At 33.4% G+C, this 24,292-nt stretch overlaps 3 protein-coding genes and 1 pseudogene across 3 annotated transcripts; all 4 read left to right on the forward strand.

Moving 5' to 3' along the window:
• The first annotated feature begins 735 nt into the window (after positions 1–735).
• Positions 736–5,277, forward strand: LOC114412618 (probable WRKY transcription factor 35). The gene is made up of 3 exons (XM_028376580.1): positions 736–1,734; positions 2,745–2,885; positions 4,043–5,277. Exons 1-3 carry the CDS (start codon positions 1,112–1,114, stop codon positions 4,569–4,571), a joined length of 1,293 nt encoding a protein of 430 aa, XP_028232381.1. The 5' UTR covers positions 736–1,111; the 3' UTR covers positions 4,572–5,277.
• Positions 5,278–7,628: 2,351 nt separating this feature from the next.
• LOC114411519 (polygalacturonase inhibitor 2-like) lies at positions 7,629–8,892 on the forward strand. The gene has a single exon (XM_028375172.1). It carries the CDS (start codon positions 7,769–7,771, stop codon positions 8,774–8,776), a length of 1,008 nt encoding a protein of 335 aa, XP_028230973.1. The 5' UTR covers positions 7,629–7,768; the 3' UTR covers positions 8,777–8,892.
• Positions 8,893–15,876: 6,984 nt separating this feature from the next.
• Positions 15,877–17,997, forward strand: LOC114411592 (annotated as a pseudogene).
• Positions 17,998–22,168: 4,171 nt separating this feature from the next.
• On the forward strand, positions 22,169–23,376 carry LOC114411520 (polygalacturonase inhibitor 2-like). The gene has a single exon (XM_028375173.1). It carries the CDS (start codon positions 22,178–22,180, stop codon positions 23,186–23,188), a length of 1,011 nt encoding a protein of 336 aa, XP_028230974.1. The 5' UTR covers positions 22,169–22,177; the 3' UTR covers positions 23,189–23,376.
• The last annotated feature ends 916 nt before the right edge of the window (positions 23,377–24,292 follow it).

A 24,292-nucleotide genomic window follows, 5' to 3' on the forward strand; every position in this document is an offset into this window, starting at 1 on the left:
GTAGTAATATAAGGATTTTTATGACTCACCGTAATTATGACTGTGACCATAATTTAAAACCTTTTTTTTTAATTAAAGAAAAAACCTTAAATTTTGCATTAAAAGAATCTCATTGTTTAGTTGTGAGAATGAAGAAAAATCCTTACATAGCTGCAATATACTACTACTATATGTTCAAATAAAATAAAAAAATGAGGGAGTCAGATTGAATGGTTCGAAAGGTTTCTCCGATAAATGCGGCTACCTGTCGCCTCTTTTATTTCTCCTCAATTGTTTTAGGAGAGGTGACTATTATGTAATTTTCTTTTAACTGAGAGAAAAAGATAAAGAAATTAATACTTATTAATTAATAATGATTAACAGAACATAATGCATCATTTTTTAAGATTTAATGATAGTGTTAGATAAATTAGTGTTATTCCCACACTTAAAATTCCACAACTTTTATTCATACTTAATGATAAATAAATTATTAAATAATAATATACTGTTGACGATTATGACATTTTTTTTTTATTTTTAAGAAATAGATTATTAGTGCAGTAAGTATTTATTATAAATACCCATGAATTAATTTCTCATTGGCGTGTGAGAAGTGTAGTATAACCTAACGTGTATAAGAAATACTTTTCATTATATCCCACCTCTAACACTCATTTTATATTTATATTAGTCCTACCATTTTTGTTTTCTTGTTAGTATTTAATAAAATAGTTGCGTATGAAAGGGAGTGCTTGGAGCCATTTTGTGTCAAAAGTCAGCGTCTGTGTTTTTCAATTCTCTTCTGTGCGTATATGGAGAAAAGAACAGTCAGTTTTCAACCTCCGAGAACCTGTTCATATGCTTTTTCTTGCCTCTTAGTAACCAGAATAAATCCCATATCCTCAGGAGAAAGTTTTCACTCTCATTAGTCCCAACCTCTTAATTATCAAAAAACCTATAACACTCCCACACATACAACAAAATTTCTAGATTTGCATGTCTATATTATAAACTCTGCAAATTAGAGGCTACAAGACATCTATGTTCCAAGACATGGCACTGCTAATTTCCTTCTAGTTGAAGCCTTTTCTCTAAGGAAAAAGCATGTGCAATAACCCTTGCAACAATTATGGACAACTATCAAGGTGATTTAAGTGACATAATTCGTGCTAGTGGTGCATCGTATGGCACTTGCAGCACGGGAACTCCATCATCTGAAGCTGCTAATCCCTTCTCTCGTGGTCACTTGCAATTCTCTTCTGATCCCATGATTTTCTCTTGTGTTTTGGAAGGGTTCAATAGCAACTTCGGTGATCCCTTCTCAAACATGAGAGATCCCTTTCTACACGAGCTTGATTTGCCTCCTTCTGCCTACTTTAACATCACAACAAGTTCATCTGCAGAAATGAGCAGTTCTGGGGCATTGGAAGAAGCAACTTGTTTTGGTGGTGGGGTTGTTGCTGGTAGTAGTAGTAGTAGTAGTAATAGTTGTGTTTTGGCACAGAAGATTCTTGAGGATGATGATATGAGAAGGCCATGTAACAGCATATTGTCAAACATGATTCAGATCTCTCCCAATGATAAGTTACCCATCTCGCCAGCGGTGGATGCTTTGTCAAGGGCACTCAAGCCTTCTAGTATGGTAATTTCAGGTGACAACATGATTGATTCAAAGACCTCTATAGATCATTGCTTGGTGGACAACACAGAAGTGCAGATCTCATCTCCAAGGAATCCAGGTCTTAAGAGAAGGTGAGTTACTATTAATTAATTGATTAATTATATGATATGATTTTGCTGACCAATATAAAAATTATAGGAAGACGTAAAAATATTTATAAACAACGTAATTTTACACGTCTAAAAAAAATATTCTTCTCTTGGTTTTTTAACCCGTGCCATATTGTATGCACAAAAAATCCATGTGATTAAAACATTGGTTAGTATTTACCTAAATAATAAATTAGTAGTTGAATTAAATGGAGAACTGGTTCCAAGAATCGAGTCAAAGTATTAAATTTACATTTGTTGATTAATTTTAAGTTGGAGTCATAAATTTTCCAAATGGAATTAATCAGAGTCATTTCTGGGAACTTAAATTTTTGTGAATTCATGTTGAGGTAGGGATAAAGTAGGGTTTGGCATGAGTGAGGTAAGGTAATTCCTTTGTCTTACTTTCCAAATATGTTTGGTTGACTGCATCTGGTCATAAAAACTTAGAGGATTATAATCAGTTTCATGTTGGAAACAGTTCATTGTGATTAAGACTAAACATGGTGCATCGGAGGCTTTATAGGGTTAATCCACCTGAAAAGAAGAGCTAGCTATATAGGTGTCACCGTAAGAGTCACATACTGAGCTTTCAAGAAAGCTTATCGTGAACTACTTTTCTTCCGAACACACCTGAAATGTCCTGTTCCTTTGATCATCAGATAGAAACTATATCCCTTTTACTTGGCCACAAAATTTCTACTATTTCAGTGGAATTAACAACTAATTAACCAGAAAGTTTAATTGGAGTTATTAAACATTCTCTATAATCATATATGCATTTGCACTTTGTTTTGGTACGTACACATATATAATTGACAAATTATGTTTGTATAACTCCTTTTTACTGTTGTTTCTATAATTAAATAAAAGATAAGAAGAGAAGAAAATAAGTATTAGTATATAATAAATAATATGATCAAATGAAATGTGTTGTTTAGTTAAAGTTTTAAGAGGAACAATGTAAGTGATGATAATGTTGTGTATTGCAGAAAGAGCCAGGCAAAGAAGTCGATTTGTGTTCCTGCACCAACTGCACCAAATAGCAGACGAAGTGGCGAGGTAGTTCCTTCTGATCTGTGGGCTTGGAGAAAATATGGTCAGAAACCCATTAAAGATTCTCCATATCCAAGGTATGTAATTAAGTTGGTATAATGTGATCTTTCTCGGAAAGAGATAAGGTATTTTAACGAAGATTTTGCCTAACTTCTTTCAAACAAAAGAAAGCACGTAAAGTCACAAAATTTAAGTACTGAATTTTAGGTTTTGCATTTTTTTGATTAAAATTATAATTTTATTTTGACAATTTGTGCAATAAAGACTCACATTGTAAAAGCTTTAATTTTAATTAATGAATAACACTAAAAACACTTAAAGTACCACATTCTCCTATATAAAATGAGAAAAATAATGTCTTTACATCTAGATTATTAAACTATTTGCTAACCCCACTTAATTTAAATGAAGGATATATATATATATATATATATATAATCTTATTCTTTTCACTGCACACATACATTAAGGTAAGTATATATAAAAAAGAAAAAGTTTTAAGTATAATATAATTGTAAAAGAGTTTAATTTTCATACGTTATTAGTGTAATTTTTTTACAATATTAACTAATTAAAAATCACTTTAATTATAAACGTCAATATTTTTTTTATTAAAACTAACCATCTTTCCATACATAACAAACTATAATTTGAATGACCGCATAAAAATGTCAGGGACAACTTCCTTGTACTTTATTTATCAATAATGTTTTTGTTTATAAAAACTTTAGAAAAATCACTTGATAAAACCATGGGCAACTTGCAATCTTGAAGTAAGATCTAATTAAATCACCTGTTTCTTCTGAGGATTCCTTTCCTATAACCTTCCAAAAGAAAAATGACCACCTCAACAGATGAAATTAACATTATTTTTCAATCATGTATCATGCATATTTTTATTGGATGACAAAGGAAGGGAGCAAGAAAACGAGCACATGTGGTATGATATCCCTTGTAGTGTTTTTTCCATTATTTGTCACCCAGTGCTTTGGTCACTCACAGTTAGAGGTCCAAAAAACAACTAGGTAAAGTTATCCCATTATTCCAAAAGTTTTCTATGGCAAATTATTATATTGGAAGAAATTTACTGTACCCACGTCAAGCAATTTGTATTTATGGTACGCAACATTATGTCATTGGTGCAGGTGATGGAATTCTTGGTCCTTCACAATACCAGTATCATTAATGGATTCTTATTAATTATGTTTGTCTCTCTCTTTGTTACCACATGTAGGGGTTACTATAGATGCAGCAGCTCAAAGGGTTGTCCAGCAAGGAAACAAGTTGAAAGGAGCAGAACAGACCCAAACATGTTGGTCATTACTTACACGTCAGAGCACAACCATCCATGGCCAACACACAGAAATGCTCTCGCTGGTTCATCTCGATCCCAACCATCGAAAAACAACAACATTGCTGCTTCAAAGAATGAGGAAGAAGAGGAGGAGGAGAGCAACAGTGGCAGCAATAATGTAAATAACAGTGCATTTGTGAGGGAAGAAGAGAAGCAGCTTGAGATGGATGATGGAGAATTCAGTGATATTGGAATCCCTTATTGCAAGCCAATATCTAAGATGAAGAACAGCCAACAACTTGATCAGGGTTTGTTAGCAGAATTGGGAGAAATAGAATTTGCTGACTCAGTAAACCTATTGTCTCCACCACAAGGTTTTGATAATCAGAAAAGGGAATCCAACACTTTAGATTCATTCCATTTCTTTGACTGGAGAGGTGACAACAGCACCAAGTACCACCTTGTTTGAAGCATCTAAGAGAAGGTCGTATATTCACAAAAGCCTTTTAATAGGTGCAGGTCATCATCTGATTTCAAATGTGTCATGTGGGGGAGATTTGAGGAGATCATAAAAACGCCTTTCTTGTTTCTGTTTTCTTTTCTTTTTCTCTTTACCTGTCATTTCGCATAACAGTAAGGGGGGTAAATTAGTGGAAGAAAATGAGGATTCTATATGTGGGAGTGCTGCTTGATTGGAAGCACACACAACGAGTCCCACGTTCCTTTTGGAGTATTGGTGGATGGGACAGAAAAGCCGAGGAACAGAAGATTTTAAACAGTTAAAAACAATTTTCTGAGACTTTATTGATTCAAAAGCTCACTGGGTAGATTAATGATTAAAGGATGAGAGGCTAGTCCTTTCATGTTTTCAAGTGGGAAAAATTATTTTAGATCTCCCCCTTGGTCATGTGGGTTATTCCAGAAAATGACGAGAAATTAAAATAGGTTCGGAGATTTGAGATTAATTACCTCCCGGATGAAATTGATGTAGATCATGAAGAACAGTATGGTAAAAGTAGAGTGATGATATATATATGGACCCTAGGTCTCCATATAGATCACGTTTTAATAAATACAGAACATAAAACTTAACTCTAAATTTGACATGCAAGCTCTGATTCCTTAGTTTTCTGCTTCTCTTACTATCCAGTATCCAAAGACTTGCATTAATATTATTTTTTTTTTCTTTTCTTTTAAATGATTACTTGAAATGTTACTGTTTAATAGTTTTAAAGTTTAATGCTATTGTTTTTCACAAAGATGATTCTATTGTGTCTTTTCTGTTTGTACTAGTGCAGAATAAAAAAAAAATTGTTTGTACTAGTAGTATCTGGTAGCATAAAAAATCCAGCAAATCGAGGTTGGCTTTTAACCATTTTGCATGTGCAGGCTAGTCAACTTGTCCATATGTAGCTTTACATTTATAGTTCCTGTATCATTCGTATATGATATTGTCATATTGATATATTATATAAATAGTAATAATACATAAATGTTTATTTATTTAAATATTTTATTAATATCTTTTATTTCTTTTAATATCTATATATATATTTTTCTTTTTATGTATCTTATAGCATAATGGGTATTCATAAAATATTTTTCTTATATAAAACCATAACTTGCGTTCGGCAACTTCCCAAAGAAAGGAAAATATTAAGAGGTAAATATTTTGTAACAGCTAAGAATCTAAAATGCTTATGAATGAGTTAAAGAGATAAGAAGAAAAAAAAGTAGAGAAAGAAACAAATACAAATGATAAGTAGTACTCTCATATAAAAAAAGAAAGGGGGAGAAAAAAAAGAAAAAAAAAAGGAAAAAGGAAATAAATAAGAAAGTGAGTGTATATATTTATAATTCTTTTACAAAAAGATATCGTAAATAGAAATGTGTATTTTTTTTTTCTGAACTCACTATTTTATAAGTTTTGTTGATCACCGAATTCCAAAAATGTTTTGAAAAGCCTATAGCTTTGTTTTCTTTAATTTGGTAAGATGTGCTCTTTTAACTTTTTGGACTAAATAATTTTGTGAATAATATTAATGCTATTTTCACGTGGAAACACTGTATTCAAATAGTTACTCCCAACCATCTTTTGGCAAATAAAAATGTGGTAAGACCAAATATCCCCACCACCACCCTTTGAAAATCCAGCCATAGGTTAACTCTTGATCCTGAATGGACAAGGGTCCAGGAGGCCCAACATGTTTGGACTGAAGTCCAAAGCTTACCTGCCTTAGATAACATCCATGCTCATCACTCCATATCAGGCTACCACTGGCCCTTGAGCAAGGATGAACTGATATAATCAACCCATTTAGTTACTAAAACCTTAATTATATTTTTAATCCTTCTATAGTGTTTAATGTGAAATTTTAATCACTAATTTTTTTGTTCAAGTTTAGTTATTTAATATTTTTTTCTTATTGCAATTATGTCCTGCCAAATTATATTTATCTAAAGTTCTCAAATTTTATGAGCGGGCTTCAGCCTTCTCCTCCCCTTTAGACTATCATTCTTCCAGATAGTTTAGGGTGAACTTAATTTGTTTGTTTTTCTTTCCATCGAATAAAAAAAAAATCTCTATGAAGCGAATCGCTTAAACTATTGGCCACGTAAATTATAATTATCCTGTAATTTAATTTTATTTAGTCATATATTAACATTATACACATTGAATGAGTGTGGAATAAAATAATTTTTGACTTTTTTCCATGTATACACAGATGGACATATGGAGTGAAATGATTAGAGGATAAAATTTGATTAATTAATTAGGTGCCACACCAAGAATGCTTATGCCGTTATTCTTCAATTAAGATTTAATGAAACTTCAATTATAATTAAATAAAAAAGAATACTAAAAAATACTTAAGTATATTGTACGTAATTAAGTTTTGTATAATATGATAAAGGTTTAATTATCTATTTATTTTTTATAATTTTTAAACTTATTCCTTTTCATTCTTATAGTTAATTAGTGAATTTTTTTAGTTTCTGAAATTTAATAAATAAATTTTTTAGATTTACTTATTAAACTTCAGACACTAAAAAACTATAAGAGTAAAAGAGAAAAACTATAGGAGTAAAAGAGATGAATAATTAAACATATTATAAACTACATCATTGTAAACCAATGAGCTGTGTGATGATTTGTGAAACCACGAAATGGTCAGTATCCGCAGTAAAATATGCCAATGAGCTTCTTTCCGTCAAAAGACATTGTATTACACTATATTATGATTAATTGATCATTTCATTGTAACATTCTGTTCAACGAAGTCTAGGATAGACATGCATATGCATGATCCGATGCAGAAATATATTAATTAAATTCATATTAATTTACGTATATTTTTTTAATTGGAACCTATATCCAATAATACCACAATCGGTAATTAGGTTTTGTCCATGGGAAACTATACCCAATATAAGACCATAGCCCATAAGTTTTGTCCATTGGAATTACTATATACATAAGACCATAGCCCATTGGAGGGGAGGGCAAATACATGCACAACTTTTATGACCACTTACGTACGTAGCGCGCGCGAGTTAACTAGAATTAGGAGACACGCTGTGATGCCATTACATACATATATATACATGCATGAAATCCACGTCCATTTTCCACACTCATTCAAAATCCCTGCAAATTAACGAAAGATGTCACGCTTAAGCATTCTGATTCTCCTACTCATAGTCCTATCCTTCAGTTCCGCACTTTCAGAACTATGCAACCCACGAGACAAACAAGTCCTTCTTAAAATCAAGAAAGAGCTTGGCAACCCAACCACTCTTTCTTCATGGCTCCCAACCACTGACTGTTGCAACAATTGGGTAGGTGTCTCATGTGACACCGTCACCCAAACATACCGCGTCGACAACCTCGACCTCTCCGACCTTAACCTCCCCAAACCCTACTCTATTCCTTTCTCCATAGGTAACATTCCCTACCTGGAGTTTCTTTCCATCACCGGAACCCCCAACATCATTGGCACAATACCCCCGACAATCACCAAACTCACCAAGCTTCGTAATCTCTATATCAAATACACCAATGTCTCTGGCCAGATACCTCGTTTCTTGTCCCAAATCAAAACCCTAGAATTCCTCGACCTCTCCTACAACAAACTCTCTGGCAACCTCCCTGCCTGGCTCCCTTCTCTCCCCAACCTCGTAGGAATCTCCTTCGACGGCAACCGCATCTCCGGCGCCATACCGGACTCCTTCGGCTACTTCCCGAAGTCGTTCGTGATGTTGTCGCTCTCCCGCAACCGCCTCACCGGGAAGATTCCGGCGACGTTGGCGAAGCTGGACGTGAAGTTTGTGTACTTGTCTAAGAACATGCTGGAGGGTGACGCGTCATTGTTGTTCGGGTCGGAGAAACACACGCGGCACATGTATCTGGGAAACAATTCGTTTGCTTTTGATTTGGGAAAACTAGGGTTGTCGAAGACCTTGGAGGGCTTGGATCTTAGCCATAATCGTTTATATGGGACGCTACCTAAGGGACTTACGTCGCTTAAGGATCTGTATTATTTGGATGTGAGCTACAATAATCTATGTGGAAAGATTCCACGGGGTGGTAAATTGCAAGAATTTGATGCATCTACCTATGCTCATAACAAGTGCTTGTGTGGCTCTCCTCTTCCAAGCTGCAAACGGTTCTAGAGCTCAATGGAGCATATATAAGAACATAGTTCACTTGTGCTTACGAGAAAATTAAGGGTATAAGAATAAGATAAATTCTCTTAATAAATAAAGAGAAATTCTTTAATGTTCTTAACTATAATGTTAAGCTACTTTGCTAAGAATTTTTTTTAGTACTATCTATGCTAAGAATTCAACGCGTCACATGATTGTATGTGACACTGTAATTGTATTACATTTTTCGTTTATCAGTATATTTTAAACATTGTGTATGTTTTCTGTCAATTTTTAATGCACTACTAGCTTCTTCTTTTTTTCAATTAATCACCTATGAACCTTAGCTGCAGGCAGGCAGAACTTTTCTTAAATTAACAAAAAAGAAAAATTCTACACCACGGATAAGTGAGAAGAAAAGTTCCGTAAATATATTACTGAAGAATAAATGGTTGAGATCAATAATTAATTTATTTTACATCTTATAAACAAGAAAAATTATAATGCCTCAATAGTTGTCGGCTTAAATGGCATTGACAAGTCATTTTATATTGTTGCAACCACTAGAGACTTATGAGTATGATTATTAAATTCTCCCGTTAACTCATTAATTTTTATGAGTTTACGAGTCTACTTATTCTCCCTAAGTTGACTCTTGAATAAATTCTTTCTTTAGTAAATTATGCATAGATTCTATAAACTCTAAGTAATTAAATTCACTAAATTCTCGAATTTACCATTGAGTCAACTAGTCAGTAAATTAAAAAAATTAGACTAAAACATAAGTTATTTTGGATTATTTTTTGTCTGTTTAATGTTTAACATACCTTCATTTAGTGTGTTATTCTCAAATATAAAAATTCTCACCTTTGATAACATCAAACTCTTGTTCTCTAATACTATCAAATTCTCGATGGAAATGATCTACCGTTACTATAACATCTACAAGTTATTATCTAGCAGTGATACATTACTAAACTTGGTTATTTAGATATTGTGAAATTTATGATTTATTATTTTACTTTATTATATTGTTAAAATATTTAATTAGTATATTATTTATATATATTTTATTATTATTTTTATTTGAAATTGACTCTTACAAATTTATAGGTTGAGTATATAAAACTCTTACGAATTTCCAGTTTGATAACCTTGCTCATTAGCTATAACATCCATTTTTTTAATTTATATCATCTTCTATGGGTAACTCAGAATTTACAAATAAGTTTGATATGTTATGTCTATATCTTCCAATTCAAATTTAGGAAAGAAAAATAGTGACCCATATTTCTCAAACAAAAAGAAGACGCGAGCAAAGATATATAAGAAAAACTTTAAATAAACCTCGATCAGTTCAATGATATGTCTAATCGTCATCAACTAAGTAACCAAAAATCTTAATTAGACCCAAACTTGTTACAGAAAAAGTAGCTAAGAATGTAAGGCAAAAACACCAAAAGGGGTCCTTTTTAGAAATTATTTACCAAAAATGGGCCCTTTTGCAATTATTTCCGGGGGGGGGTCTCTTTTTTTATTGCAAAGCGCCCCCCACCCTGGCGCCTCCACTGTGCACGTGACACGTGGCACAGGAAGGTAGCGCCCCTAACCAGGCGCGTCTGGTAGCACCCTGGCACTGGGCGCGACTAGTGGCGCCCCTGCACCAGGCGCGACCCTAGGCGCCTAGGGACCAGGCGCCACCCCCCCCCCCCCCCCCCCACCCCTCCTGGTCCCCCCCTCACCCCCTGGTCCCCCCTCACCCCACTCCCTCCTTCTCCCACAAACTCTCTTATGTCTCAAGCTTGTTCCCCCCCTCCCAACACTCCATTTTTGTTTCCATTCTCCCCCAAACTTGCTGGTATGTTATTTTTTTAATTGTTTTAAATTTATTTATTTTTTATAAATTGTTATATTTTATTTTTTGCATGTTTTTTTTTTTAAAGGTGGTCATCTTGTGTACAAGAAAATTGTATTAACTCACAACATAACAAGTTTATTTTTTTTATCTTTATATATTTTTGCTGTTAGTTTAATTTGTTTATTATTTTAGTTATTTTTTATTAATTATATAACAAATTGTTTATTTGTGTTACGGTTGTTTAATTTTTAGAATATAAATTTAATTAAGATTCATAATAAATATTACTGTAATAATGTTATTAGGCGTATTTAAAAAAGAAAGGCATATTATTATTATATATAAAAAATATATATATATACATGTTCTTATATTATTTTCTGAAATTTGTGAAATTGAGGAAAAAAATATATATATTTTTTGAAAGTTGAGAAAAAAAATCCTCAATGTGAAGAAATTATTTTTTAATATATATATATATATATATATATATATATGTTTATTGAAATTGCAGAAATTGAAAAACTATATATATATATTTTCTGAAAATGAAGAAAACAATTTCTGAATGTGTAAAAATTATTTTTTATTATATATATATATATATATATATATATATATATATATATATATATATATATATATATATATATATATATATATATTGAAATTGTTGAAATTGACAAAAAATATATATATTTTCTGAAAATGAAGAAAAAAAATTTCTGAATGTGTAAAAATTATTTTTTATTATCTATATATATATATATATTGAAATTGTTGAAATTGACAAAAAATATATATATATTTTCTAAAAATGAAGAAAAAAATTTTCTCAATGTGTAGAAATTATTTTTTTGAAATTGTTGAAATGGAGAAAAAAATATATATATATTTTCTGAAAATTAAGTAAAAAAATTCCTCACTCAATGTGAAGAAAATTTAAATTACGTGTTTGTTTGTAAAATTTAAATTACGTGCTCGTTTTTAAAATTTAAATTACGTGTTCGTTTCTAAAATTTAAATTACGCATACGTACTTAACTTTATTTATTATTTATGATATGTGTGACTATTAATTTTTTTTTCTTTTTACATAGGAGTTTTAATATGACTAGTTCGTCATCTTCTCATCATTATGACGTGGCATCTGGACCATTAGAGGATGATTTATTGTGGATGCAAAAAAATCATGTATCCCAACATATTTGGAATGGTGCTAATGATAGGACATTAAAAATTCGACGAGCCACACCACTGTACAATCATAGAGAAGCACCGCCCGAAGAAATTATTCCTCTATTACAAATTTCGGGTTTGTACCCGATAATAAATTGGCGCAGCTGAAAGTGAATGGAGCATTGGTGAATGCTTTTATTGAAAGGTGGAGGCCAGAAACGCATACATTTCATTTGAAGTGTGGAGAGGCAACTATTACACTTCAAGATGTTTCTGTGCTACTTGGTATTCCTGTGGATGGAAGACCATTAATTGGAAATACAAATATTGATTGGTTTGAATTGTTTCATGAATTATTGGGTGTCATGCCTGACGATGCTACAATTGATGGGAACTCAATTAAATTGAGTTGGTTGTCTTCTCATTTTGCAAATATTCATGATTTTACAGGCAACCAAGAAGGCCTTGAAAGATTTGCTCGTGCTTGGATCTTACGATTCATAGGTGGGGTAATGTTTGTTGACAAAAGCAGCAAACGGGTGCATTTGAAATATTTGCAGTTTCTGAGAGACCTTAGAGAGTGCAGTAGTTATGCATGAGGAGTTGCTGTTTTGGGTAACCTTTATAGAGAGATGTGCATCGCAACAGACTATAACGCTAAATCAATAGGCGGTTTCACTCTCTTGATTCAATTATGGGCATGGGAACGATGCCCAACATTAGCCCCCTCAGTTATTCCTCCACAACAACAAAACGCGCCACTTGGTTACAAGTATACTTTCCTTTACTATTTTGAATTCATTATTAATAAACATGCTTGGTTGATGTTAATCATTATTCTATGTAACATTTTATTTTGTTATTTAATTTTTTGTGAAGATGGTTGGGAGGTGAATTGCATCACATAGGAAATGACAATTTAATTGAGTTTCGTCGTAAATTAGATGTCATGAAACGCGACGAGGTAACAATTTTGATGTTTGTTTATTAAATGATGTTGTATTTCTTAATTAATTTATTAAATTTAACTTTTATATGCAGTTTGTATGGGTCCCTTATGCTGGACATGTGGAAATGAATTTGAGTTAAGTTTGTTTTTTTGGGTTTGTATTATGGACATGTATCATACCACTTATTTGTTTTCAAAAAGTAGAATGGCACCAACCGGATAGAGTCATGAGACAATTTGGAATGCAGCAACCTATTCCGGGACCAGTAATGCAACCCAACAACATACATGACTTGACATTAAAGGGAAAGGAAGGAAAAAATTGGATGCGACTAATGCAACCCGCACTTAATGAATGGAATAGTCGCTATGAAAGGAGAGTAGAGCAGACGCCGCCACAAACAGGGACCCTCGGTCTGAACTCTGAATATATGAGGTGGTACAGGCGTAAAACAAAAGTTTATGTGGACCCAAAACATGCAAGAAGAGGACTATTGGTATACATTGTCCATTATAATTTAGAAAAGAATGTTGCGCTTATTTAAGATTATTTTAATAACTATTCATTTATTTTCTATGCAGGGTGAAATCGCCAAAACACTACATTTTATGGTGTCGCCTGTTGGGAGAAGGGTTTCTACTTTTGACAATTTACTGCCATGTATCGAGAAGATCACTCTTTTGTTTGAGGAAGAGGATAGGATACTTGAGGCACATGAAGATGCTCCCCCTTCTCAGCCACAATTTGAACATCAACAGTTTAATATACTACGGCAAAGTGTGGAGACTCGAGGCTTAGCGCGACGTCGGGAAACTGTTGATGCAGCAACATATAGTTTGCCTCCGATGCCAGAACGACAACATGGAATGTATTACACACCGCCGACATTCACCCAAGAACCGTCTCAGATGCCGCCGATGTATTCATACCCACATGATTTTCAACCAGGGTATAGTTTTGCAGGCATATTTGGGTCCTCTCCTTCTTCAACGGAAACTCCTTCATTTACCCAAAGTGGTCAAGTATCGACCCCAAATGCCCCACTTGCTGGTCCGTGGAATGTACCTGGAGATATACCCGACATGGACGACTTATTAGGGGTCGATTTACGTCATGATTTCTCTGCCGAGGCTGACCAAGTGGATGAAAGGGCGAATCCTAGAAGAAGAAATCCTGATAGGGCAGCTAGAAATTGGGACCGGCCATGTGGAACTTCGTCGCGGCATCACAGACATAGTGATGATTGATTAATAATGAGTTTACATTTTTTCCGCATGGTTTAACATTTTCATGTACTTTGTATTATTTTTTTCCATGTGTTTCATATTGTCATGTACTTTGTATGATTTTTTTTCATGTTAATTTAATATTATTGTCACTTCAACGTTTCAATTTATTGTGCAATGCTTTTAAAATAAATAAAAATAAATAACCATAATGTTAATGACACATAAATCAAAAGTGATATCTAACGTAATTTAATGGCCAAATCAAAAAAGAATTGACCAAATCAAAAAGCATTTTAAAACATTTTAGGATTTCAAAATGTATTTTAGGTGAAAATGTATTTTATTGAAAATGTACTTATATATACTTCAAAAAGAGAGAATAATAAAATATAAAAAAATAACAAATAATACTAATAATAAAAATGAAAAAAATTTAAATTTTTGATAAACAAATTAAAAAATATACAATTTAGAGTGTATAAAAAATAATTTTATTGAAATTTTGGGGTGGGGAAATATAAAAAAATAACAAATAATACTAATAACAAAATTTAAATTTTTGATAAACAATATAAAAAATATAGAATTTTCGGGTGGAGGGGTGTGGGGAAGTGGTTGGGGGGGTGTGAGAAGAAGAGGCTGGGGGGTGTGGGAAGGGGCTGGGGGGGTGGGTGTGGGGGGGGGGGGGGGGGCAGGCGCCTGGCTGCCCTGCGCTAGCCGTAGCGCCTGACCCCTAGGCGCTACCAAAGGCGCCTGACCCCTGGGCGCTACCAAAGGCGCCTGCATCAGGGGCGCTACCTCCCTGTGCCACGTGTCACGTGCACAGTGGAGGCGTTGGGGTGGGGGGCGCTTTGCAATAAAAAAAGAGACCCCCCGGAAATAATTGTAAAAGGGCCCCTTTTTTATAAATAATTTCTAAAAAGGGCCCCTTTTAGTGTTTTTGCCAAGAATGTAAAGGTTTAAACTGTGACCGGCCAGATTTATTAATCTTAATAATAAGTTTATGGTACGTATAGAACAAAAAAGAATTTTACTTAAATATTTTTTTTTCTTAAAAATTGTTTTATTTCAATCTTTATTTTATTGGTATATTCAATATTATTTATACATGATTTATAATATTTAGTAATGAGAAAATTAAGAAATATAAATAAAATCTTAATGAGATTTACAAATATGTTATTAATATAAATAACTTTATAGAAATTTTAGTCCAGAAGTTTATTATCAGTCACCACTCCTTTTGATCAATTCAGAAAAGGTAATCCAAAACGAAGGTTTTTAATTCTGAATTATCTTTTTCAGAATGAAAAAGTATGCTTACTAATTTTTTTTTAAAAAAAATAGATAATTATTTTCTGAAACTTAGTACGTAATCTATAAAATTTACTTATATATATTGGATTTTACAGTAATGCATTAATAGTGTAAATATTTTTTTCATTATAATCTAATTATAAGCTTTAATGAAAGATAAGATTATAAATTTTTATAATAATTACGCTATAAAATGTCATATCTAAAATATTTTCAAACAATTAATAACTTAAAAATTTTAGTGACAATATATTGATTAAATCCATATTAATTTAAGAACGATTTCTTGAATCGAAACCTATATCCAATAATACCACAACTACAAGCCACATTTTTTGTCCATTGGAATCAAAATCCACCAAGACCATGGCCCATATATAAGTTTCGCCCATTGAAACTATATTCCCACAAGACCAGAGACCACTGGCGGCCGCATACAAGCATGACCTTTTTGACCCGTTCACCACTTACGTATCGCGCATTGACTTGAAGGAGACATGGGTGCCAACACACACACACACATAATATATATATATATATATATATGCATGGAATTCACGTCCATTTTCACACCCCATTCAAAATCCCTGCAAAGATGTCACACTTAACCATTCTCATTTTCATTCTCTTACTCATAGTCCTATCTTTCACTTCAGCACTATCAGAACTATGCAACCCACGAGACAAACAAGCCCTTCTTCAAATCAAGAGTTTGGCGATCCTACCACTCTTTCTTCCCAGCTCCCATTAGGGGTGGAAATGAGCCGAACAGTTTCTTGAGGGCCTTCGGCTCGACCTATGTAAAGCTCGGCTTGACTTGTTTATTATAAAGGCCAAACTCAAACTTTTTAAAAAGTCTTTTTAGATAGAAAGGCCAAGCTCAAACCATAAAAAAATCTTGTTAAGCTTGACAAACCGGTTTGTTTAACTAATAATAATAATAATAATAATAACTTTATTTTATCAAATCTTATCTTATCCAGATTTTATTCTATCTAGATTTTATTTTATTCAGATTTTATTTCATCATATCTTATCTTATCTTATTCAGATTTTATTTTATTTCGTTTATGAGTTTGGACTTAAAATAGATTTGTAAGTTTTGGGGCTGAGGACCTATATATTATGCTCTTTTTATTTTCTTTTGATATACTTTGTACTTTAACGACTTAAATTCAATATGATTTTGTTTATCAATTATTTTTGGATTTGTACATTACTTATATGAAATTTTATAAGTTTCTGTTTTTAGTTAGTATTTCACTAGGTTTTAAAATAATTAATTAATCAAAGACGTCTTTAAGCAGACTTTTAAATAGGCTTGTGCGTCAAATCAGGCTTTTATATAAGTCGAACCGAGCCTTAAAAAAAACCTATGACAGGTAATGAGTCAAGCTTAAGCCTTACGTATTCAACTCAGGCCGAGCTCAAGCCTAGTAAGGCTTGGCTTGGCTTGGCTCATTTTCACCCCTAGCTCCCATCCACTGATTGCTGCAACAACAACTGGGTTGGTGTCTCATGCCCAACAAAACCCTAGCATACCGTGTCAACCACCTCCACCTCAACGACCTTAACCTCACCAAACCCTACCTTGTTTCCCCCTTTGTAGGTAACCTTCCCTGCCTCAATTTTCTTTCCATCACAAACACCAACAACCTCGTCAGCTCAATATCCCTCACACTACGACATTTCATGCGGTAATACTTCACTCAATATTTTTGTTGGTCAGAATCCTCTACTGATCAGAACCGTCCATAGATAGTTCTTTTCGAGATCTCAAAAATCAACTCTGACTATTTTTAGGATTAATAATTGATTCCACAAACCAACACAAAACTTTTTAGCGTATTTTATCCTCACTTACATGTTTTTCAAAAAAAAATTCAATAGGTCACTCATCTCATAATTACTCCAAGTCAAACTTGTTTAACTATGGAGTTCTTAAGTAATGGATTATCAAAAAGTAAATGTATCTTGTTAATTTAGGTAGTACCAATTAATTTTTTTAAGTCATCTTTAACTACATAATCTCATACATGTACAACCTTTGAATCTCTTTCATTCTGGTGTGATTTGATGGGAGTGTTATACCCAACCATTACCAAACTCACCATGCTTTGTGAACTCCAAATCAGATTCACCAACGTCTTCGGCGAGATACTCCATTTCTTGTCCCAAATCAAAACCCTAGAAACCATTATCTTCCTCTATAACAACTTCTCCGGAAACCTCCCTCTTAGGCTCCCTTTGATCTCCAACCTCTACAGAGTCTCCTTCGATGGCAACCGCATCTCTGCCACCATCTCGAACTCCTTCGGCTCCTTCTCGGAGCCCTTCAAGCTGATAACTCTCTCTAACAACTGCCTCACTAGGGGGATTCTGGAGACACTGGCGAAGCTCGTCTTTGATTTTGTGGACTTGTCTCAGAACATGTACGGTGTGTGATGTGTCGGTGTTGTTCAGGTCGGAGAAACACATCTTTTAGATAAATCTGGCGAACAACTCATTTGCTTTTGATTTCGGGAAAGTAAGGGTGTCAAAAACCTTAGAGATCTTGGATCTTAGTCACAATCATTTATATGGAACGTTGCCTGAAGGTCTTACGTCACTTAAGAATTTGGGCTTTTTGGATGTTAGCTACAATAATCTGTGTGGAAAGACTCCACGGGGTGGTAGGTTGCAAAAAATTGATGTTTCTTCCTATGCTCATAATTAGGGTGGGCAAAAAAATCCAATATCCAAATCTAATCTGGTCCAATCCATTTTAATTATTTTTAATGGTTCAGGTCTTTTACCACATTCATAATTTAAATCTATTTATAAATCTAGAACCCACTTTCTTTTCATATGATTTTTAAGTGGAAAATCCAAAGTCCATTTTTTGGACATCTTCTACACTCCAAATACAGTATCGTTTTCCAGCAACCATCTTCACATCTTCAGAATCACGTTCAGATTCGTTTCTTCAAACCACTGCTTCATCTCCACCAACAAATCACTAGAAATCACACCTCTTTTCTCCGCCGATGCTCTTTGTAGTTCTCTCAACGAGCTCTCATCTCAATCGGCAAAATCATCATTCCTTCTATCTTCTATCATTCACATGTGTTTTGCAATTTCTTGGAATGAGTTGTTTGCATCGGCCCCTTTTTTTCTATATGCTTTTGCTTTGCTTCTCCAAGCCTATTTAATGAAATTCCTTAATGGGGTTTCTGATTTGGGAATTAATTTCTCGTGTTGTGTGTGTTTTTGGATTCTCAAACCTTACCATTACTATTATATGGATAATAATAATATTTATTCTTACTCTCCTATCATCAAAATCCTCCTTTCTGCAATTATTCTTTTATAATACTATTATTATCATAGTGTTCCCCCTTTTAATACTAATCATTTCTCTTCTGATGCTCCTTTCTTAAAGGCATTGAGTGAGGACTCTTTTCTTAGACTAGTGTTCTTTCATACAAGTTTTGGTGGCCTATAGCTAGCCCTTAATTGAAAGCCTGTTTGTTATAGTATAATTCCTATTTACAGTATATAATATTATGTGTGTTGATTGCAAGCAGGGAAAGGTGAGGTTCAGTTCATAGTTGAAGTTGGCGTAGTTGGAGCAAAGGCAGTAAAACACAAGGTTTTCTTTTCTACTAATTTTTCTCACCCTTCTTTCATATATTCATTTCAAACTAGTCATATAATAGTAGTATTTTTAAGTAAGAAGTTAAAACAATACATTTCCTTTATAAATTTTGGCACTGAATATACCACCCACCTGCATCATGTGTCCATATTCCACTCAAAGTCCACAACCCTGTAACTTCACTTTTGGTTTTATCTATGACTCTCCTTAATGGATTCTTTTCCTTTTTTTCTTGTTTGTGTGCATGAGTGATCGGGTAGTACTAGTAGTTTAGGGATACTATGCATGTAAATATAAAGAAAAAAACATGGTGTAACATGTAAAAAAATATATGTGAACGTATGCAGCTGGGGAATAGGAGAAGTACTTGTATATATTTTTGGGATTAATAGTTTGGGGAGTTAGCAAAGAGGATAAGTGATGATGGGAGCAACAGTATAATCTCTATGGTTTTACCACAATATGAATTACTTTAGTGAAAATATAAGCCTCTAGATGTCACCAATTATATATATATATATATATAAACAGATTCAATATAATTACAATTTAAGCAAATTATCTGTCAGTTCAGCCTCATCGACAAGGTCAATAGGAAATTCAAGTAGGCAATCGCCCACCACCAAAGTAAAAGATATTCATATGCAAGTGCGTAACTATTTAGCATTTTAGGATGGCAAAAAATCAATAATTATGTCCTTATTGGGCAACCCTCGTGAAGGACTAAAAGTTTAATTGCATTGTGTTGGTAATGGGACTAAAAGCTAGTAAAAATAAATAAAATAGGAAAGGTGCAGTTAGAAAAACGTAATATCAGATTAGTTAATGGATCTTTCACCTGCTATCCTATTTATTTCCGTTAATGAATCTTGTGCAATTCTTTAGATTGATCATGTTGCCTTTATGAAAATAAAGAATAATATAATTCCAGTTGTTTGGAACATTACTTTTATGAAACTGAAGAATCTTAAAATTGGGATTTTGCTAATACTTGCATGAATATACTTGTCTTACGAGAAAGGGTAAAAGAATAAGATAAATATACTTGTCTTCTCATAAGTCTTAATGTTAAGCTACTTGGCTATGAATTTAACGCGTCACGTAATTGTATATGTGGCACTATGTAATTGTATCTCACTTTTATTTTATCATCAGTATATCTTATAAGTTGTAGACGTTTTCTTTCAATTTTTAATGCACTATTAGCTTCTTTTGCATCGCACAAAGTCAAAAATAAAAAGATTATAATAAAATGTTTTTTTTATTAAATTAGAGTAAATAACAAGAATTATTTTAACCCATTTACCTAGTTTACAGACTTTTTTAAATATCAAAATAGGTTATTTTGCAAATTTAATTATCAGAGTGGGTGTTTTATAAAACAATTATCTATTATAAGTGATTTTTATCATGTAAGATTCACGAAGTGACATCTAAATTTTAATTGTCCTTTATCAAGATGTACTACTTTGGCAATCATCTCTATGAAATATTTAGTGTTAGCTTATTTAACGATTAGATTTCATGTCATATTTTTACTCAATTTAACAATGCAACAGCGAAAAAACATTTTAGAATATGTTTCATGCTATAAGATAAACAAAAAACAAAACATGTTACTTAGGATGACAAGCTTAGCATCCTACGTAACAAAAATCACTTATAACAAATAAATAATTTTATAAAACATTCAATTTAATAATTAGTTTTGAGAACTAATCCATTTTGGTAAAAAATCGAGTTTACATTAATGAGAAAACCAACAAGCATGCCACACCTCCGGCTAAAGACACAATACCAACTTATCCTAATACACGATATAAAAGGACTAACAATCACCTTCGCATAGAATCATTATATTAATTTTCATTAAGATTATCTAGGCGTATACGAATTAATAGATTCAATTCGTTTCTAGAAATAGCACCTTACACACAACCCAAGAGACCAAAGAATGAAATGCCAAAGAAGAACTCCCATTTGCTTAGCTTTATTACATTGAAAAACACCGCCATGCAAAAAATTTGGATCTAACAAATTGAAAGGGAGAATATAATCAAATTGGGATATTGGAAAATACTGTTGTAATCACCCTCCATTTAAATATGTAAAATAATAGCATATAACATATTTTTAACACCATCTGATAGGAATATATGATTGGCATAATTAAGTTTAGAAGCATCTGCGGTTAAACCCAAACCTAATCTTCAACCATCACCTACATGGCGGATGCCAAGCACCAGTCTTTTCTAATTCCCTGATCTTGCTTTGTTCGTCATGCTACTTGGCATTGATATTTAAGTCAAATTTGGCTGAGCCAATGCAAGACTAATGGTGTAAGACTTGAATGTTTTGTTTATATGTGAAGGGAAGATGAAAAAACAAAATAAAAGTGTTTTTTCATTATTTAAAAGAAAAAAATAAGAAAAGTTATATTTCTTATTTTAGTTGAAATTATAAAAAATATAAATATATAATAAATTATAATTTTATCTTTCTTCAACTATACATAATATATATATATATATATATATATATATATATATATATATATATAACTTTATTTATATACATTTTCTTACTGTTTATTTCTCTTTAAATAATCAAGTGAAGTAAAGAGGTAATTAAAAAAATATCTAATGACCGTTTTGATCATGAGTACTGATTTAAAATAGTTATAATTAAATAGCAGCTAAAATAATTATTTCTATTCAGTTTTTTTCCATAGTTTTCACTTTCTTTCATAGCTAAATCAGCTAAACCAAAGATAGTGTGAGTGTATTTTTTGCATCGTTTTGTTAATGAATTAAGAATTTGAGCACCGTCGATGCGTAGATTATGTAAACCATGGGACTAAGTTTTGTCCATTGGATTGGAACTAATATCCATGAGACTGTAACCCATAAGTTTTGTCCATTGGAACCTAATTAAGAGAATAACCCATAAGTTTTGTTAGATTGGAATCAATATCCATGAGACTACAACCCATAAGTTTTGTCTGATTGGAACTGTCATCCATGAGACTGCAACCCATAAGTTTTGTCCATTGGAACCTAATTAAGAGAATAGTCCATAAGTTTTGTTGGATTGAATTGGAATCAATATCCATGAGACCACAGCCCATAGGAGGGGGAATACACGCATAACTTTTATGACCATTTACGTAGAGCGATTTATGGTGTGCCATGATGCCAATACATATATATACATTGAATCCACGTCCCATTTTTCACACCCATTCAAAATCCCTTCAAAGATGTCACACTTAAGCATTCTCTTTCTCTTGCTCGTAGCCCTATCCTTCACTCCCGCACTGTCAGAACTATGCAACCCACTAGATAAACAAGCCCTCCTTCAAATCAAGAGAGAGCTTGGCAACCCAACCAATCTCTCCTCATGGAACCCAAAGACAGACTGCTGCAACAACAACTGGGTAGGTGTCTCATGCGACACCGTCACCCCAACATACCGCGTCGACAACCTCGACCTCTCCGAAATTTACCTCACCAAACCCTACCCTATTCCCCCCTCCATAGGCAACCTTCCCTACCTCAAATTTCTTTTCATCACCAACTCCCCCAACATCGTTGGCACAATACCCACCACCATCACCAAACTCACCAAGCTTCGTGAACTCTATATCAGATACACTAGTGTCTCCGGCCAGATACCCCATTTCTTGTCCCAAATGAAAACCCTCCAATTCCTCGAATTCTCCAACTGCAAACTCTCCGGCAACCTCCCTACCTGGCTTCCTTCTCTCCCTGACCTCTACGGAGTCGCCTTCGACAACAATCGCATCTCCGGCGCCATCCCGGACTCGTTTGGCTTCGTCTCGAAGCGGTTCGGGTACATGACACTCTCCGGAAACCGCCTCTCCGGGAAGATTCCGTCGTCGCTGGGGAAGCTGGACCTGAAGACTGTGGATTTGTCTCGTAACAAGCTTGAGGGTGATGCGTCTGTGTTGTTTGGGTCGGAGAAACGCACGGAGATGATATATCTGGCACACAACTTGTTTGCTTTTGATTTTGGAAAAGTAAGGGTGCCAAAGGTCTTGGACTCGTTGGATGTTGGGCACAATCGTTTATATGGGACACTACCTAAGGGACTTACGTCGCTTAAGAATCTGTACCGGTTCGATGTGAGCTACAATAAACTTTGTGGTGAGATTCCACGGGGTGGTAAGTTGCAAGAAATTGATGAGTCTTTCTATGCTAATAACAAGTGCTTGTGTGGCTCTCCTCTTCCAAGCTGCAAACGATTCTAGAGTTCCACGGAACATAGTTCATTTACGCTTACCGGAAAAGGGTATAAGAATAAGAGAAATCTTCTGTGTTCCCATAATGTTGAGCGAATTTGCTAAGAATTTAACACGTAAGTCACGTAATTGTATATGTGACAGTGTAATTGTATCCCATTTTTAATTTGTTATCAATATATGTTAAATATTGGATAGTTTTCTTTCCAATTTAGTTTTAATGCACTATAAGCTATTTAGCTTCATTGCATCGTACATAGTAAAAAAAAAAATATAAAATGTTTTTTTATAATTTATTTTTAAGAGATTGTTAGCTAGATATAGTAAGATTTGAACAGGATTATTTTTTGGTAAACAAAATATATTAAATAGAGTACAAGAGTTGTTTTCACCCATTTACATTTAAGAGGAGTTCACATCAATGACAAAACCAACACCAACAAGCATGTCACACCTCCCGTACGTACTTTAAATAATGAAAATAATCAAAATGTTACCCTAATATTATTTTTTTAAAAAGTGAACTTTTTATTGTAGTTTTAGTCAAGTGTTCTAATTCAATTGCTTATAGAGAACCATATTTAATTGTAATTTTTTTTTATAGATGTCACGGGTATCTTGTATACAAAGCAATTTTAATTGAGTTTGGATAAAATTATCATGAACAAAAAATTATGTCATCCAAGAATTTAATGTAATTGTAGTTCTAAGACTTAATTTTGAGATCATTTGTAAAGTTTCTAGCTCGAACGTCGAATGATCACTTCTCTGGATTGAGTTTTGAGCTGTATGTTTATAGTATCGAATAGATTTTGTAGGTCTCGTACGTAGTGGGTCAAAGCGGTCGTCAATTTGTTGATCATGTCATTGACATAAGCTTCTACATTTCTCCCCAACATGTCGGCGAGTACATTATCCATAAGTCGTTGATATGTCTCCCTTGCATTCTTTAATCTAAAAAGACATGATCCAGTAACAGTAGTTGGTCGTCTTGGCCTTAAACTCAGTTTTTGCCTCGTTTTAGGAATGAACTCGAATCATGTTGTATCCTAAATAAGCGTCAATGAAGCTCAACAGCTCTCACCTCGAGGCATCGTGGACCAAGCAATCAAC

The sequence above is a fragment of the Glycine soja genome, chromosome 5 (genome assembly GCF_004193775.1).
Source record: "Glycine soja cultivar W05 chromosome 5, ASM419377v2, whole genome shotgun sequence".
Taxonomy (NCBI): Eukaryota; Viridiplantae; Streptophyta; class Magnoliopsida; order Fabales; family Fabaceae; genus Glycine; species Glycine soja.

Bases quoted from the DNA above. Each gene is read 5' to 3' on its own strand.
- LOC114412618 (XM_028376580.1), top strand. From the start codon at position 1,112: ATGGACAACTATCAAGGTGATTTAAGTGACATAATTCGTGCTAGTGGT. The intron at 1,735-2,744 runs GTGAGTTACTAT...TGTGTATTGCAG, and splicing joins AATCCAGGTCTTAAGAGAAG to AAAGAGCCAGGCAAAGAAGT. The intron at 2,886-4,042 runs GTATGTAATTAA...TACCACATGTAG, and splicing joins AAAGATTCTCCATATCCAAG to GGGTTACTATAGATGCAGCA.
- LOC114411519 (XM_028375172.1), top strand. From the start codon at position 7,769: ATGTCACGCTTAAGCATTCTGATTCTCCTACTCATAGTCCTATCCTTC.
- LOC114411520 (XM_028375173.1), top strand. From the start codon at position 22,178: ATGTCACACTTAAGCATTCTCTTTCTCTTGCTCGTAGCCCTATCCTTC.